Source organism: Chaetodon auriga, chromosome 13, assembly GCF_051107435.1.
Source record: "Chaetodon auriga isolate fChaAug3 chromosome 13, fChaAug3.hap1, whole genome shotgun sequence".
In the NCBI taxonomy this organism is placed as follows: Eukaryota; Metazoa; Chordata; class Actinopteri; order Chaetodontiformes; family Chaetodontidae; genus Chaetodon; species Chaetodon auriga.
In genome coordinates this window covers 9,365,323-9,378,124 of record NC_135086.1, presented here as the reverse complement: position 1 = coordinate 9,378,124, position 12,802 = coordinate 9,365,323, and the positions used below count along the sequence as shown (strand labels likewise).

At 42.6% G+C, this 12,802-nt stretch overlaps 1 protein-coding gene across 4 annotated transcripts in view; it reads left to right on the top strand.

The window, feature by feature from the left end:
- epha3 (eph receptor A3) overlaps window positions 1-12,802 on the top strand; it is a 97,976-nt gene that overhangs the window by 38,089 nt on the left and 47,085 nt on the right. For all 4 annotated transcript variants that reach the window (XM_076747041.1, XM_076747040.1, XM_076747043.1 and 1 more), the window contains exon 4: window positions 11,751-11,906. In XM_076747041.1, the coding sequence (XP_076603156.1) occupies window positions 11,751-11,906 (156 nt within the window). The remainder of the gene's footprint in view (window positions 1-11,750; window positions 11,907-12,802) is intronic.

The following is a 12,802-nucleotide window of genomic DNA, read 5'->3' as shown; positions in this document are numbered from 1 at the left end:
TAGAGAGGTTTATCTCTCTCTCTGTGACCCAGTAACTGCTACCCCTGGGTCTCTCTCTCTCTCTCTCTCAGCAGTAACACATGGCGGGACACCCTGTGGTGAGGTGTGTCAGTTGAGGAGTGATTTACTGCTGCTCTGCCCCAACCACTGCTGAGACACCTGCCCCAGGAATCCACACACACACATTTCTATGGATACACACAGATGCGTGCATTTGTACATGTGCACATGGCGGACATACATTCAGTAGTTCAGCACTACCGTAACCTTCTACTGCACCGACAGTCCCTATTGCCTGAGGAGACCCCGTTTTGCTGTTTCTGAAAAGCGCCGCACACCAGCTCTCAGTGGATCATGAACTATGAGGTTATGAATTCCTGAATTTTCTCGAGCCACTTAATCCTTTCCAGAGGGTCCTGGGACTGGACACTGTCCCAACATGCAGTGGGTTCAATGGAGGGAAACACCCCTGAGAGTTCACCACCACCAACACTCAGACAAAGGATCACATTCTCACTAGAATCCAACCAAAACATAGAACTTGTGTTATTAGCCATTATAGACTCAATAGCCATCATGTTGTAGCCAAAGCAAATCTCAGAACTCTGAGGAACAGATAGCTATTCCATATACCACCAATTACAGTAAATTAAGCTTCTTTCAGCTGCGTGTGTGGCAGAGACTTTTTAAGAGGTCAGACTGAGTTGAGGATGTGTGAGGTGGTGCTTTTTTATGTAGAAGGTTGTGGTGGAATAAGATAAGATTGAGCCAAATATTGATGGTGGTTGTTGAATTGTGCTTTATTTTTAATGCTGCAGTCATAAGAAAGCATGAGATGGTATTATCTGATTTTATTTCATAAAGGATCGTCCAGTTTAAGCTAAGCTAAAGGGGATAAGAAAGGAAGCACTGAAGCATCTTCCAGAGTTCGGCCAGCTCTTATCATGGCTGCCACTGACATACTCATTTCACCCAGGTGGGAACCTTTCTAAGCAAAACAGACTGTTTGACTGCAGCCAATTTATCACAGAATAATAGTAGAGTATAACACAATTAGTGGCTGCAGCTCCAAAAAAAAAAAAAAAGAAGAAGAAATTAACAAATAATTATTCACAAATGTTCATTTGGATAACGTGTCATTCGTGGATGTTTTTCCAGGTGTAGCTTTCAGGTTTAGTGCTTATTTGGTTGCTTGAATTTATTTTAATTTAAAATTCGTGACATCTGTGACTTTTCGGTTACTTGTTCTTGTTTTAGATTCTTTGTTCACAGAAGAGTGTCACAGGTTAGGAGCGTCACTGGGGAGCTAACAGGACAGGAAATGAGATGAGGCTAATTTGAATGCACAACACTGCGAGTGAAAGGGGCTGCAACGCTGGCATGGAGCTGTGAATATGATTATTATTTTGTTATACGAGACCTTGATCAAATTGCCTCTCACTTTATCCCCCGTGGCATGCAGGAGAATCCTATTAGCCACCTCGGGCATCAGCCACACTGAGGAATTCTTAGACCTTAACAAATAGATTCTGACCTTCTCGCTCCCGTCAGGGGTTCATGGGGTGATGTTCACTTTCAAGGTGAGGCCTAATGAGATGCATCTGAAATATGTAGTTTGATTCGATCTAATGATATGAGGTATATAGTGTATAATTGTGAAATGAAATGGTCTCAGGTGATCACTTCTGCCCTCTACACTGTTTTCTATTCAGATCTTCAGTGCCCCCACACATATGCATCGTTTAACAAGCTTTTTTAAAATCTAAGGAAGGTGAAGAAACCGTTTCAGCTTCTGACAGCGGAAACTAAAAGTGAATAAAATCGTTACGGATCATATCCTTGTTTTTACGGTAGTTTATGTTGTTTCTCATAGCAACAAATGCAAACCAGATGTTGGAATTTTCGTTGTGCAGAAAGAAGTGTTCCTGTTATTTGCTCCAGAATGAAACCATCAACGGTCCGCAGCAATATTCAGCGAGAAAATCAACACTAAGTTGCCCGAATGTGAAATAGAGGCTGCACAGAGAGAGGAAACATGAGACAAAACTGACAACAAATTTCACCCTGCCATAAAGGCCCGCCGAGGATGTTAGCGAAGAACTGGAAAAAAATATGATTTATCAGTTAGAACTAAATGTTTCTGCTTTCCTTCAAGTTTTCAGTGCGTCCCAGCATCTGTTCTCCAGTCTGGGTGGTTCAGCTCTCAGTGAGAGTAACACGGTGGGCGATGTGAGAGCCAGAATGTCATGTTGTCTGAAGTGACGGGAGCCTGGGGGCTCTTTAGCATATGGCAGCAGCCACGCACTGAGGCTTGTGTGTAGGTATCTGTCAGCGTATGCAACGCGTACGTGTCCTTCAGTCGTCCTCAGGTGCTCCAGCAGTGAAAGTGGTCTTCCCTAGTGGGCCATACTACACCTCTCCACCCAGACCTCGGCAGGCGGAGGAGCTTCTCCGCGACTGGGGCTCAGTGTCAGCAACCATATGGACGTCTATTCATCTGAATTACAATAGACACTGGAGGGAACTCCAGCTGGAGTCAGAGCATGGAAATCATATTTATAAGAGCTGAAATCAATTAGATTATTCACAAAAGATGGAAATAAAGGTTCACTGTATGCTGAGTGAAACATAGCTTGTGCTTACATGCAATACCTTTAAAACTAAATTGAAAATGTGATAATATAATGATGGGAAAGCTTCTGAAATAACATTTACATCACTGCTAAAAATGCAGATAAATCGAAAATTCTTGGAATTAATTGCCATCTCTACCGCTGCAGTGTGTTTTATAATAAATTCAGTTTGTCATAAAGAGTTTTTCATATCAGTCACACCAGAGGTCTCGAACAGTGTCGTTTTTTGCACTTGTGTGCCGCCTTACATCAGCGGGATTATAACATCAATTTCTTTGTGCGAGTCTTGCCGACTGAGCACACTGAGTGAAGTGGGTCACCATCATTGTGTGTGTGTGTGTGTGTGTGTGTGTGTGTGTGTGTGTGTGTGTGTGAGAGAGAGTGAGTGTGTGTGTCCAGCAGCATTTTAGATGGCCTATTTTCTCTTAAAGTTGAGAGCGTGTCCTCTCTAGCATTGGTCAATAAAACTATCCCAGTGTTCCTGTTACAGTAAAGGACCTGGCACGCACACATGCAAACACACACAAATATAGAAGTTTTCTTGATGCTGAAAGATGCATAAAGCCCAATAATGACCCTTCCACTTCTTTTCCACCCCTCATATTTTTCCTCGTTCTTTCCTCACACTCTCACTTTTACCTCTTTTCACTCCAGCTGTCCCATCCATCCATCTACTGATCATTACATAGAGATTCATCTATCCAGCTATGTTTTGAAGATAAGCAACACTGGTTGAGGTTTGGTTTTCATCAAAAAATGATCCGATACACTCTTTACTTTACCTTCTAAAGTAATGATTTTATATATAAGATATTTCATTTTAGTAACAATACCTCTATAAATCCTCGACTTACCGATGAAAAGCAAAGCGATGGGTGGAAATGAGTTCCACATCAATTTTCCCATATCGGTGAAGAAATGGTGACATGGTTGCCAGCGGCTACAGTTGTCACACGTGGGATTAAGGTACAATGGTCTGTCCGGGCCTAAATCACCAAGATGACGACAGCTAGTGATTTGTGTGAATGTGTGTGGCGTATATGGCTGCTTATCAGCTGCATTCAAAGCAGCACAATAGTCCTGTAAAGGATGAGAGGAGGCAAATGGGTTTAAGGCCTGTTTGGCTGTGCAGTGTGTGTTTCCAAGGAGTGCAGCAGTGGAATGTGCATGTGTGTGTGAGAGAGTGTGTGTGTTTGGGCACAAGTGAGAGGGCATGAAGAGGTCAGCGTCATCCTCAAACACAACACAAACGGATGCATATGTACACAGATATACACACACACACACACACACACACACACACACACACACACACACAGATCAGTGTGGTGTGAAAATGTCAACAGTTTTCATAGTGCTGTGTGCGATCGATCGGGACAAATAGGTTCATTGTTAGTGTGTGTGCGTGTGTGTGTGTGTGTGTGTGTGTGTGTGTAGTGAGTGATTATTTGTGGGAACATGCTAACATGTTCTCGTCTTTTTGACTCTGACTTCTCTCTCTCTCCCTCTCTGTCTCCCTGCTCTCAGCCTCCTCCATCCTCCATCCCCTCGTCTGTTACACACACACATACACACACATACATACAAGTACACACACAGTTTGGGGTGATAAAGCCATCAATATGTAGCTTGGACATATATGGAACAAACACAAATGAATTTGTTGGTGTTTATGTGTGCAGTAAAGTCAAGTCACCCAGCGTCTACAACAGTAAAATTAACATCACCTCAGTATGTGTGTGTGTGCGTGAGTGTGTGAGTGTTTGCAGAATGGGTTTGTGGTGGGTGTCCTGGATTTTCTGACTGACCTGGCTAACCTCTGGAGTGTGGAGAGTGTAGGAAGCAGTTATTGCATCCTTGATGGATACAGCAGGGATTTGATCCATGCCTCTGCGTGCGTGGGGTTTGTGCAGCACTTGCCCTGTTTTGCCCCAGTTTATTGTCCTTCATATAACAGCAGCTGCACACACACACACACACACACACACACACACACACACACACACACACACAAACATGCTATTTTAATAAAATTGCAATTTCTCTCTCATGCTCCCTTTATTAGCTTCACGGAAAGGCACCACATGCTGAATCCTCTCATCGTGCAGAGACATGGTTGTACTTTATGAACTAACTTCCATTGGACTTATTAATAATAACAAAGCAAAAATGTCAAAGAAAAGGTGACTTTTTTTAAAATTATACAATGCTTCACATAGTACATGGTGAGATTTTTACCATTTTCCCACCTTTGTTAATTGAAATCTCCATAAATTTTACACTTAAAAGCATCTTGTCCCTCAGTTCTGTAATCAGATTTAAAGGGTCTCCGGCTGATCCCACAGTGCAGCAGCTCAGCAAACAACTATATTGTAATAGACATCAGATGTGTTGTTTCTGCTAATTTGCCCTTGAACTGAGCAGAGCTCTCGTGAATTCAAAGGAGAGCGAGGGAGGAAACAAAGAGAGGAGCTCAGTCTTTTTATATCATGGAGGTTATACTGATATATGAAGGCTGATATTTGCTACTATTAAAATCTAATTTAGCGTAGGCAGCACACTTTGGCTATGCTGCTTGTTTGATGATTACATAACATTAATCACTAACATGCTCTTCATCTGCTGGAAATAATTGTGTTGAGGGTCAAGCAGTAATTATGGCAAATCAGTGTGTTGTTTTTTTTTTTAATATAGTGGGAAACATTTATCACTTCACACACAAACACACAGCATTTACTATTAGTGTGCTGCTAACGTGCTTGTGTGGCTTGCAGTGTTTTCCTTACAAACATGTGTTTCCTCTCCGCTTTCCTGTCTCCTACAATGCACGTGACGTCGACCCTCCTCACCTTGCGCTTCTTCCTCCTCCCCTTCCTCCTCTATTTCACCTCCTCACATCCTCTACCTCCCTTCATCCTCCTCTGCTTCCTTTCGTCCTCCTCTTATCCTCCTCATCAGGCTGCTTTATTATGCAAATCAGTGTTGGATCAGATCACTTAATTAAGCTTTACTGTGCCAGTTTGTGCGCACACACACACACACACACACACGCACATAAACACATTCACGCTGTAACTTTCTTTCACACAGACAGAAACTGCTGGTGGTTGTGTGATTAGTATTCTGGACTCTGGATCATATATACACACACACACACACACACGCTTACACACATTGCATCCAAGCAGCAGAAGAGTCTCTTTGAGTGTGTATAGATAAACAGACTTGAATAGCGGGGTCTCTCCAGGCCATTAGCCTGCAGTTAGCATCACAAACTCCAATCTGGCCCTCCGCTGCTCAGCTGCTGAAGCCAGCTCATTTCTATGGCCGCTGAAAATGCAGCGTATGAGGTCATGGCGATGATAAAACTGAACATCAGGGTCAGAAATTGATCTAGTGGCCCATTTTCGAAGCTCTGTGAAAGCAGATGGGGGAGCAGTTGCTAGTTTTCTTATCCCAGAGCTGTTTTATTGCTAATTTTGGGGAGAAATCTGAACTAAGACGAAGTAATAGGATCAGTAATTCTGTATTGTCAAATTTTTATCCTTGTCATCATATAGATTTGGCTTTTGGAAATGAAAAGGAAAAGTCTCCATTTACTCTTGTATTTGTAACAGTGGGAAAGAAGTTTAATGGGCAATTCCATTTTCAAATGTGTCACTGATTAGCTCATTTTGTGAAGCAGTGCTGAATTTCTTTGAGATTACAGACTTGCTTTCTTTTTCCCGGATCTACAGTGTGTGCCCGTTTCCTAATATTCCAGCTAGACGTGATGAATTTGACCACATTCTGGGGCAGACGTGCAGATCTCTAACAAATAAACAAAGAAACCACAAAATTCCACTGATTTTCCAGTTGTATCCCACCTGATCCTCCCTCCAACTTATAGGTCTGAAACAACCACAGTATAAAGTCCTCAGCAATTATGACCTTAAGAGCTGAGAGCCTATTACAGGCCTTTGTTATATTCTGATTAGCTTTGGCAGCTCTCATCACTGTCGCAGAGGCTGAATTACTCTCAGGGTTTAGTTTGGACGTTTAATGTGTCCTCCAGTTGATGGATACTGGCTCTGGAGGCTTGCAGATGACTCCTCTGCTCAGGCTGGCAAGCAGAAGCACACTGGTCCGCCATACTGACACATGAATAAACTCCAGTATGTTCCCAATGTGATTATCATGGCAAATGACACAATAATTGAACATAAGAGAGATGGAATGCGCAGAAATTTGCCCCGAGACACAACCTATCCATTTTGATGATTGCTTTCATTTGTATGTCTGGCAAAAATGAGTTCATTTTATCGGGTTACAGACATATTAGCTTTAACAAATTGATTGTAATTCAGCGTAATGGATGTCTGTGTCACTTTGTGTGTTAGTGTGATATGAACTGGAGCCTTTCGTATATTAATGTCTTTCTTTTTCTGTGACATACAGTATGTGTTATTAATACGGCTATCTGAGGGTCTTCCAGGTTTTTGAAAGGTAATGATAATGAAAAAGAAGCCATTAATCCTTGTAATAGTGTTTAACACTTGGATGGATAGTAATAATTTTATGATAATTGCATTGCTGACATTGAAGCTATGCTTGTGTTTTTATGTATTTTCTCATTAGTCAACAATGTGCCTGAGTCATACCATGATGCACTTTTTTAAACTATGACATAACTATTAGGCAGGGAAAAATCACCACCAAAATGTGTGATGGCTTCATGAAAGACTTTGACCTTTTCCAGATTTCTGTAACTTGTTACTGGTTGGCCCAAAGGGGGATCTCATGGCAGGGGGGCAAGATGTTTACTGGTGCCATGTTTCCAGCAACATTACAAGTGGCTCCGGATAAGACCGCCAGCCAAATGCCTGAGCTGTCAAAGTAAATAACTTTTCCATTTCAAAGAGAGCTATTCCAATTAAGGAAAGAAGGATGGAGCAAAAGAAAGAGAAGGGAAAGCCACAGAAAAGAACTGGAGGAGGGTGGGCAGGATGAAGGGGAGGTGGAGACGGAGGAAGATGGAAGGGGAGGAGAGAGGGAGTGAAAGTCATTGGGATCTTGTCGGATTGAAAAAGAAAAGAGGCAGAGGAGGTATGGAAACAGGAAATCAATTGTAGGGTCGTTGTTTTTCTCCGGCTGTGTGTGCAGCTTGACTGGACTTTGAAGTGCACGAGAGAGAGAAAGAGCGAGGGATGGAGACCCAAACTGAGGCTTCGGCTTAGGATAAGATGGAGGTCAAGGGCAGAGGTACTTTCCCACTTCCCCTGCGTGACACCAATCAATTTACAAGTAAAGAGTGAGGTCAAGAGGGCACGAGTCATGTGAGAAGTCACACGTGGGGATCAATCTTTGGTCACTTTTTTTTTTTTGTTTTTTTGGATGATGATTACAGTATATTCTAGTAAAGGTTTATCAGCCCAGTCGCCACATTAAAATGTGGGCGTTGTATGTTTCTGCAAACCACGGAAAAGTTACATTTGTACATTTTATACATATCACGTTTCGGAGGGGATGGTGGTGCCATGACAGAGAGGTGGGGCGACTGCCAAGCAGCAGAGCAATGTTAGAGCCGTGTTCATGGAGATAAAACCGAGTATTTTAAGCCAAAACGTGATCTTTTTCCAGCCCTCACCCCAAGCATTTTCTGTGCCGACAGCTAACGACGTAACGTAAAGTTTGAATGCAAAGAAATGTGAAGTTTCAACATATCTGTGGTTTGCAGAGATGTACAATGGCACCATTATTCTGGTGCGTCTTATCTAAACTTCTCAGATTCTAATCATGTAACGGTTGTGTGATTGTGAAGTTGCTGCCATTTCTTCACACAGTGACCGAGGTAGTATCGCTGGACTTTCAGAACTGAAAAGTCGCAAACAGATCCAGGTTTCTTTCAGAATTTGAACAGAAAACTCATTCATAGGGTGCAGCCTCACCAAGGTCAGGTCGGGTTTTCAGCAAACATGTAGTGAAAAGAAGGTCTGCATGGGACCACCGGACCATCCAGCAGTCCTGTTAATTATTGATGAGGGTGTCCCATGACCGAGACTATTGATTGAGCAAATTGCAGCCCCAGTTATTTTACAACCATCATATCATGTGGCCGCCGCATCTGTGTGTGTGTGTGTGTGTGCACACGTGTGTCTTTGCGCATGTTTGTGTGTAAATGCGAGCGTGCGCTGCTCTTTAAAAGTGAATGAAGAGATTGTGTTTCAGTTGTCATCATGTAGTGAAAGCAGCAAGACACTGTGTTATACCCCCGTGTGTGTGTGTGTGTGTGTGTGTGTGTGTGTGTGTGTGTGTGTGTGTGTGTGTGTGTGCAAGCGTTTGCGAGAATTTCAATGTATGTTTGTGTGTGAGATGTGTGTGTATCACAAAGGACTACTTACAGGCACAGTGATACAGTCCTTACATGCTGTTCCTATTGATTTGAAAATAAATAAAAGATGATTCGGGGGGATAACCTTCATCTTTTTCTCTTCTGCAAATATTTCATTTTCTCTTTCGTTTGTCAAGGCAGTGATGCTCTTGTGAAACGTGTGTGTCTGTGTCACTTTCTCTCTCTCACACACACAAACACATTTTAATTAATCACACACACTCTGTCATCTGAAGAGGAGCTGTGTTTCCTCTCCCGGGGCGCACACACACACACATGCACTCACGGTATCGTGCTATCCAATCATGCCTCTGCACACACTGCTGGTGAACGTCAGTGTAACACATCTCGGTTCTCCTCTAGATGAGTAGTTAACCTCCTGTGAGCCGAATCTGATTTTACCATCAGCCTCTGTCAGAGCTGCTTTTTCCTCCTGGCAGACACACAGGGAAGAAACTGGACCTTTATTATCCTTTTCCAACTGTTATAAAAATATTTTTAGGGTTGTGGTCAAGAAAATACAACATATCACTACACTGTCGTATGAAAACTTCATACCGTAAGTGCAGCTCTGCTTATTAATTTTTACACTGGAAGTTTACGATCCTCTCAGTGCCTAATAAGTTTCACGGCTGCGTTACACACCGAAAAGTCACCTTATATTTTTAACTTTCAAGTGATAATGAGGCTGTTTTTCTTGCGTTTGTGGAGTGTTGACTTGCTAAAGTCACCCGTCCAACTCGTCTGCTAAGTTCCTCCAGCAGTTGCGCTTAAAAGGACACGTCTGGTGATAATCTCTATTTTTTCAAATATTAAGACACTGATTCCTCTAATGGCTGTATTTGGTGTTGCCAAAGAGCAGAAGACACAGCGTATTCCTCTGTGCTATAGACCTCTACAGCTCTGAAAACACAGCAGATGAAATCAGGTCCAGTTGGATTCGAGCTCAGTGGTTTAAGCGCCCAGTGGATAGAGTGAAGGCATTTTTGTTTGGTGTTATCTAAGGGTGAACTGTTCGGGCCATGTGTGCTCTGTCAAAGGTTATTTATGGATAAAGAGATCAGATGGAGGCTCGGTCTACAACTGTTATGAGATTAAGTCATTCTAACTTTTGTCTGTTTATCCGCACTTCTGTTTTGTGTCCCTTGTGCATTTATGCTGACCCAGCGGTTATCTGGCTGTTTCTTCCACCTGATTGGCTGTGGGCGCTGGCTGTCGGGTCTAATTTCCTGGCGTGTCCTCCAATCAGGGTGGCCTGTTTTGTGTGTGTCAGCAAGCGCTGTGGTCGTCATTCCGTCAGTAGGATCATAGAGGGCTGTTTAAACCCACTTCACATTGTATTACTCTCTCTCTCACACACACACATGCATGCGCACACACATACACAGCGTAAAGGGGAGGTAGAGGAGTATTTAGTGCAGCACGGGGACCTTGGTGTGCCAGTGTCAGTGATGGATATGGCAGTAGTATCAGCAGTGTTGGCTTTTGCAGAAGTGTGTTGTCCACCACTGGGATCTGTCAGACCTGTTCTGCTGAGCCCACACATTCTGCTGGCTCGCTGCTGGTGCTGCCAGCCATTTTTTTTTTTAATCTGGTGTTGTATGCATGTGTGCGTGTGTGTGTGTGCGTGTGTGTGTGTGTGAGAGAGAGAGAGAATATGCTTGTTTGTCTGCAGACACATGCAACAGTATCAGCGAACTGTAAAAGTCCCATGTTTGTATTTCAGTAGAAATCAGCTCTGGTCATTGGTGCCGTCTCTTATTTCATAGATATGGTCGCATTTTAGGTGATTGGTTCATTATTTATTGCATGATTAATCAATACTAGCTTACTTGCTTGTTAATTTGAAGCGATTTACATGCAATTTGTTTTTCAAGGTGATCATGCAGCTTGCCCAACTAGATTTAAATGCTGTTTTAAACACTCTTTGCAAAAACATCTGATACTTCAAACTCAAAACAATCACATTTACAGCCCCTGAATTTCCAGTTGCTGCCTACTGCCTACAACCCGACCGTCTATGGGCAGTAAAACCGACTTTACCACCATGGAGGGAGGCTTTTTGTAAGCTTAATTACTTTGTATCCCATCATCAACAGTTTCAACCTGTTATAGAAGAAGAAAAGAACGGAGAATAAAGGAGGAGGTGGAACTTAATAGAGAAAGGAGAGAAAAAACCTAAGGAAAAGTTCCCCTTGATCTTCCTTTCTACACACACACACACGCACACACACACACACACTTACATGTGCAATATACTTTACACAGGTGGAGTGTCACCCTACTTGCACAGATTGCAACAGATTTGTGGTGAGTAGGAGTTAAAAGAGCTGCTGAGTGCAGATTTAATACCACAGATATTTAAAGAGAACAGCCCTTTTATCTGAGGGGACAATTTGCATTATTCATGTTGTGCCTTCTGAGAGATGAAGAGAGAGAGAGAGAGAGAAATAGAGACAAAGACATTTCAGAGAATTATTGTTTTTTACCAGCAGTCCATGGACTCGTGTTACATTAACAGCAGATTTATATTCAGGCCTCTTCGCGCAGTTTGATCATGTGTGTGCGTGTGTGTGTGTGTGTGTGTGTGTGTGTGTGTGTGTGTGGGGTGTGTTCAGTTGTCCCCATCTTTCGTTTCTTCCTGGCTCTTGTTGTAGGTGCTCTGACTAAGAATGCAGCTATTAGATAGTTATCAATGTGCTGGTTCAGCAGGACACTCATTCGCCTGTCTGTTCTTTTGTCTCCAGTGTGCCGGGCCGGCTTCTACAAGTCGACGCTCGGAAATATGGAGTGCTCCAAGTGTCCGCCTCACAGCTTTTCTCACCATGAGGGGTCGCTGCACTGCGGCTGTGAGAAAAACTACTTCCGTGCTGAGGGAGACCCTGCCTCCATGGCCTGCACCCGTAAGTGTGTTTAATATACTCTTACCTTATGTTTGTTCATACGTTACTGTGAATTTTATTGTTGAGACTTGTGCATAAAGCACTTCGTAACGCTGGTTTTGATGAGTGCTATACACATAAACTTCTTATAATTATTATTCATATCACATTAAGCTCAGACATCTGATAGATGTTTGACCAGTGAAGCCCTCTAATGTAACGTGGGAGGATTTTTCTCATTAGTACATAAAACATGCAATGAAACCCGTCAAAACTTCGCCTTGAAGAGATGCAGAAACCCATTAGTTTGGCTGTCATTGCGTTTAGGGTCTAAATGCTTTCAGATCCTTTCACACTGAATCATTTTTGTTTTTCATGCAGAATCTTGTTAGGTTATTCTTGTACACACACCTATACATGCATATAGACACTGTATATATGCAAATGTGATCCAGAAGCTTCAGAATTGTGTCTAAAAATACTGTTTTTACTGGTTCTCATGTAAACCGTCGAACAGTGCAGTTTTCTAATTAGCAGGATCTCATTTATAGTTGGATTTCTGCACATAATACAGCTGAAGATTCTTATAATAGTGTGCAGTTTCCCAATTCGCCACTAACAACAGCTTACCGGTAGACAAAGAGTGTTAAATTCCTTATTTATTTAAAGGTCACCAAAGCCACGACTGCCCAAGAACTCTTTATCACCTTTCCTGCTCTCTACATGATTTCCTTTGTCCCCCTCTGATGCAAATGGTTTGCAGATGCAGATGCCTCCTGCGAGCCTTCCAAAATGCATTCCCCATAAAACTATAAATCACTGCATTCCCTCATGTCAGGTTATGGATACATCTGTTACTAAATGGGCTAGGGAGGAAAAAAAAATTCTTTCACCGCGTGGAGAACAGTAGAAAATAC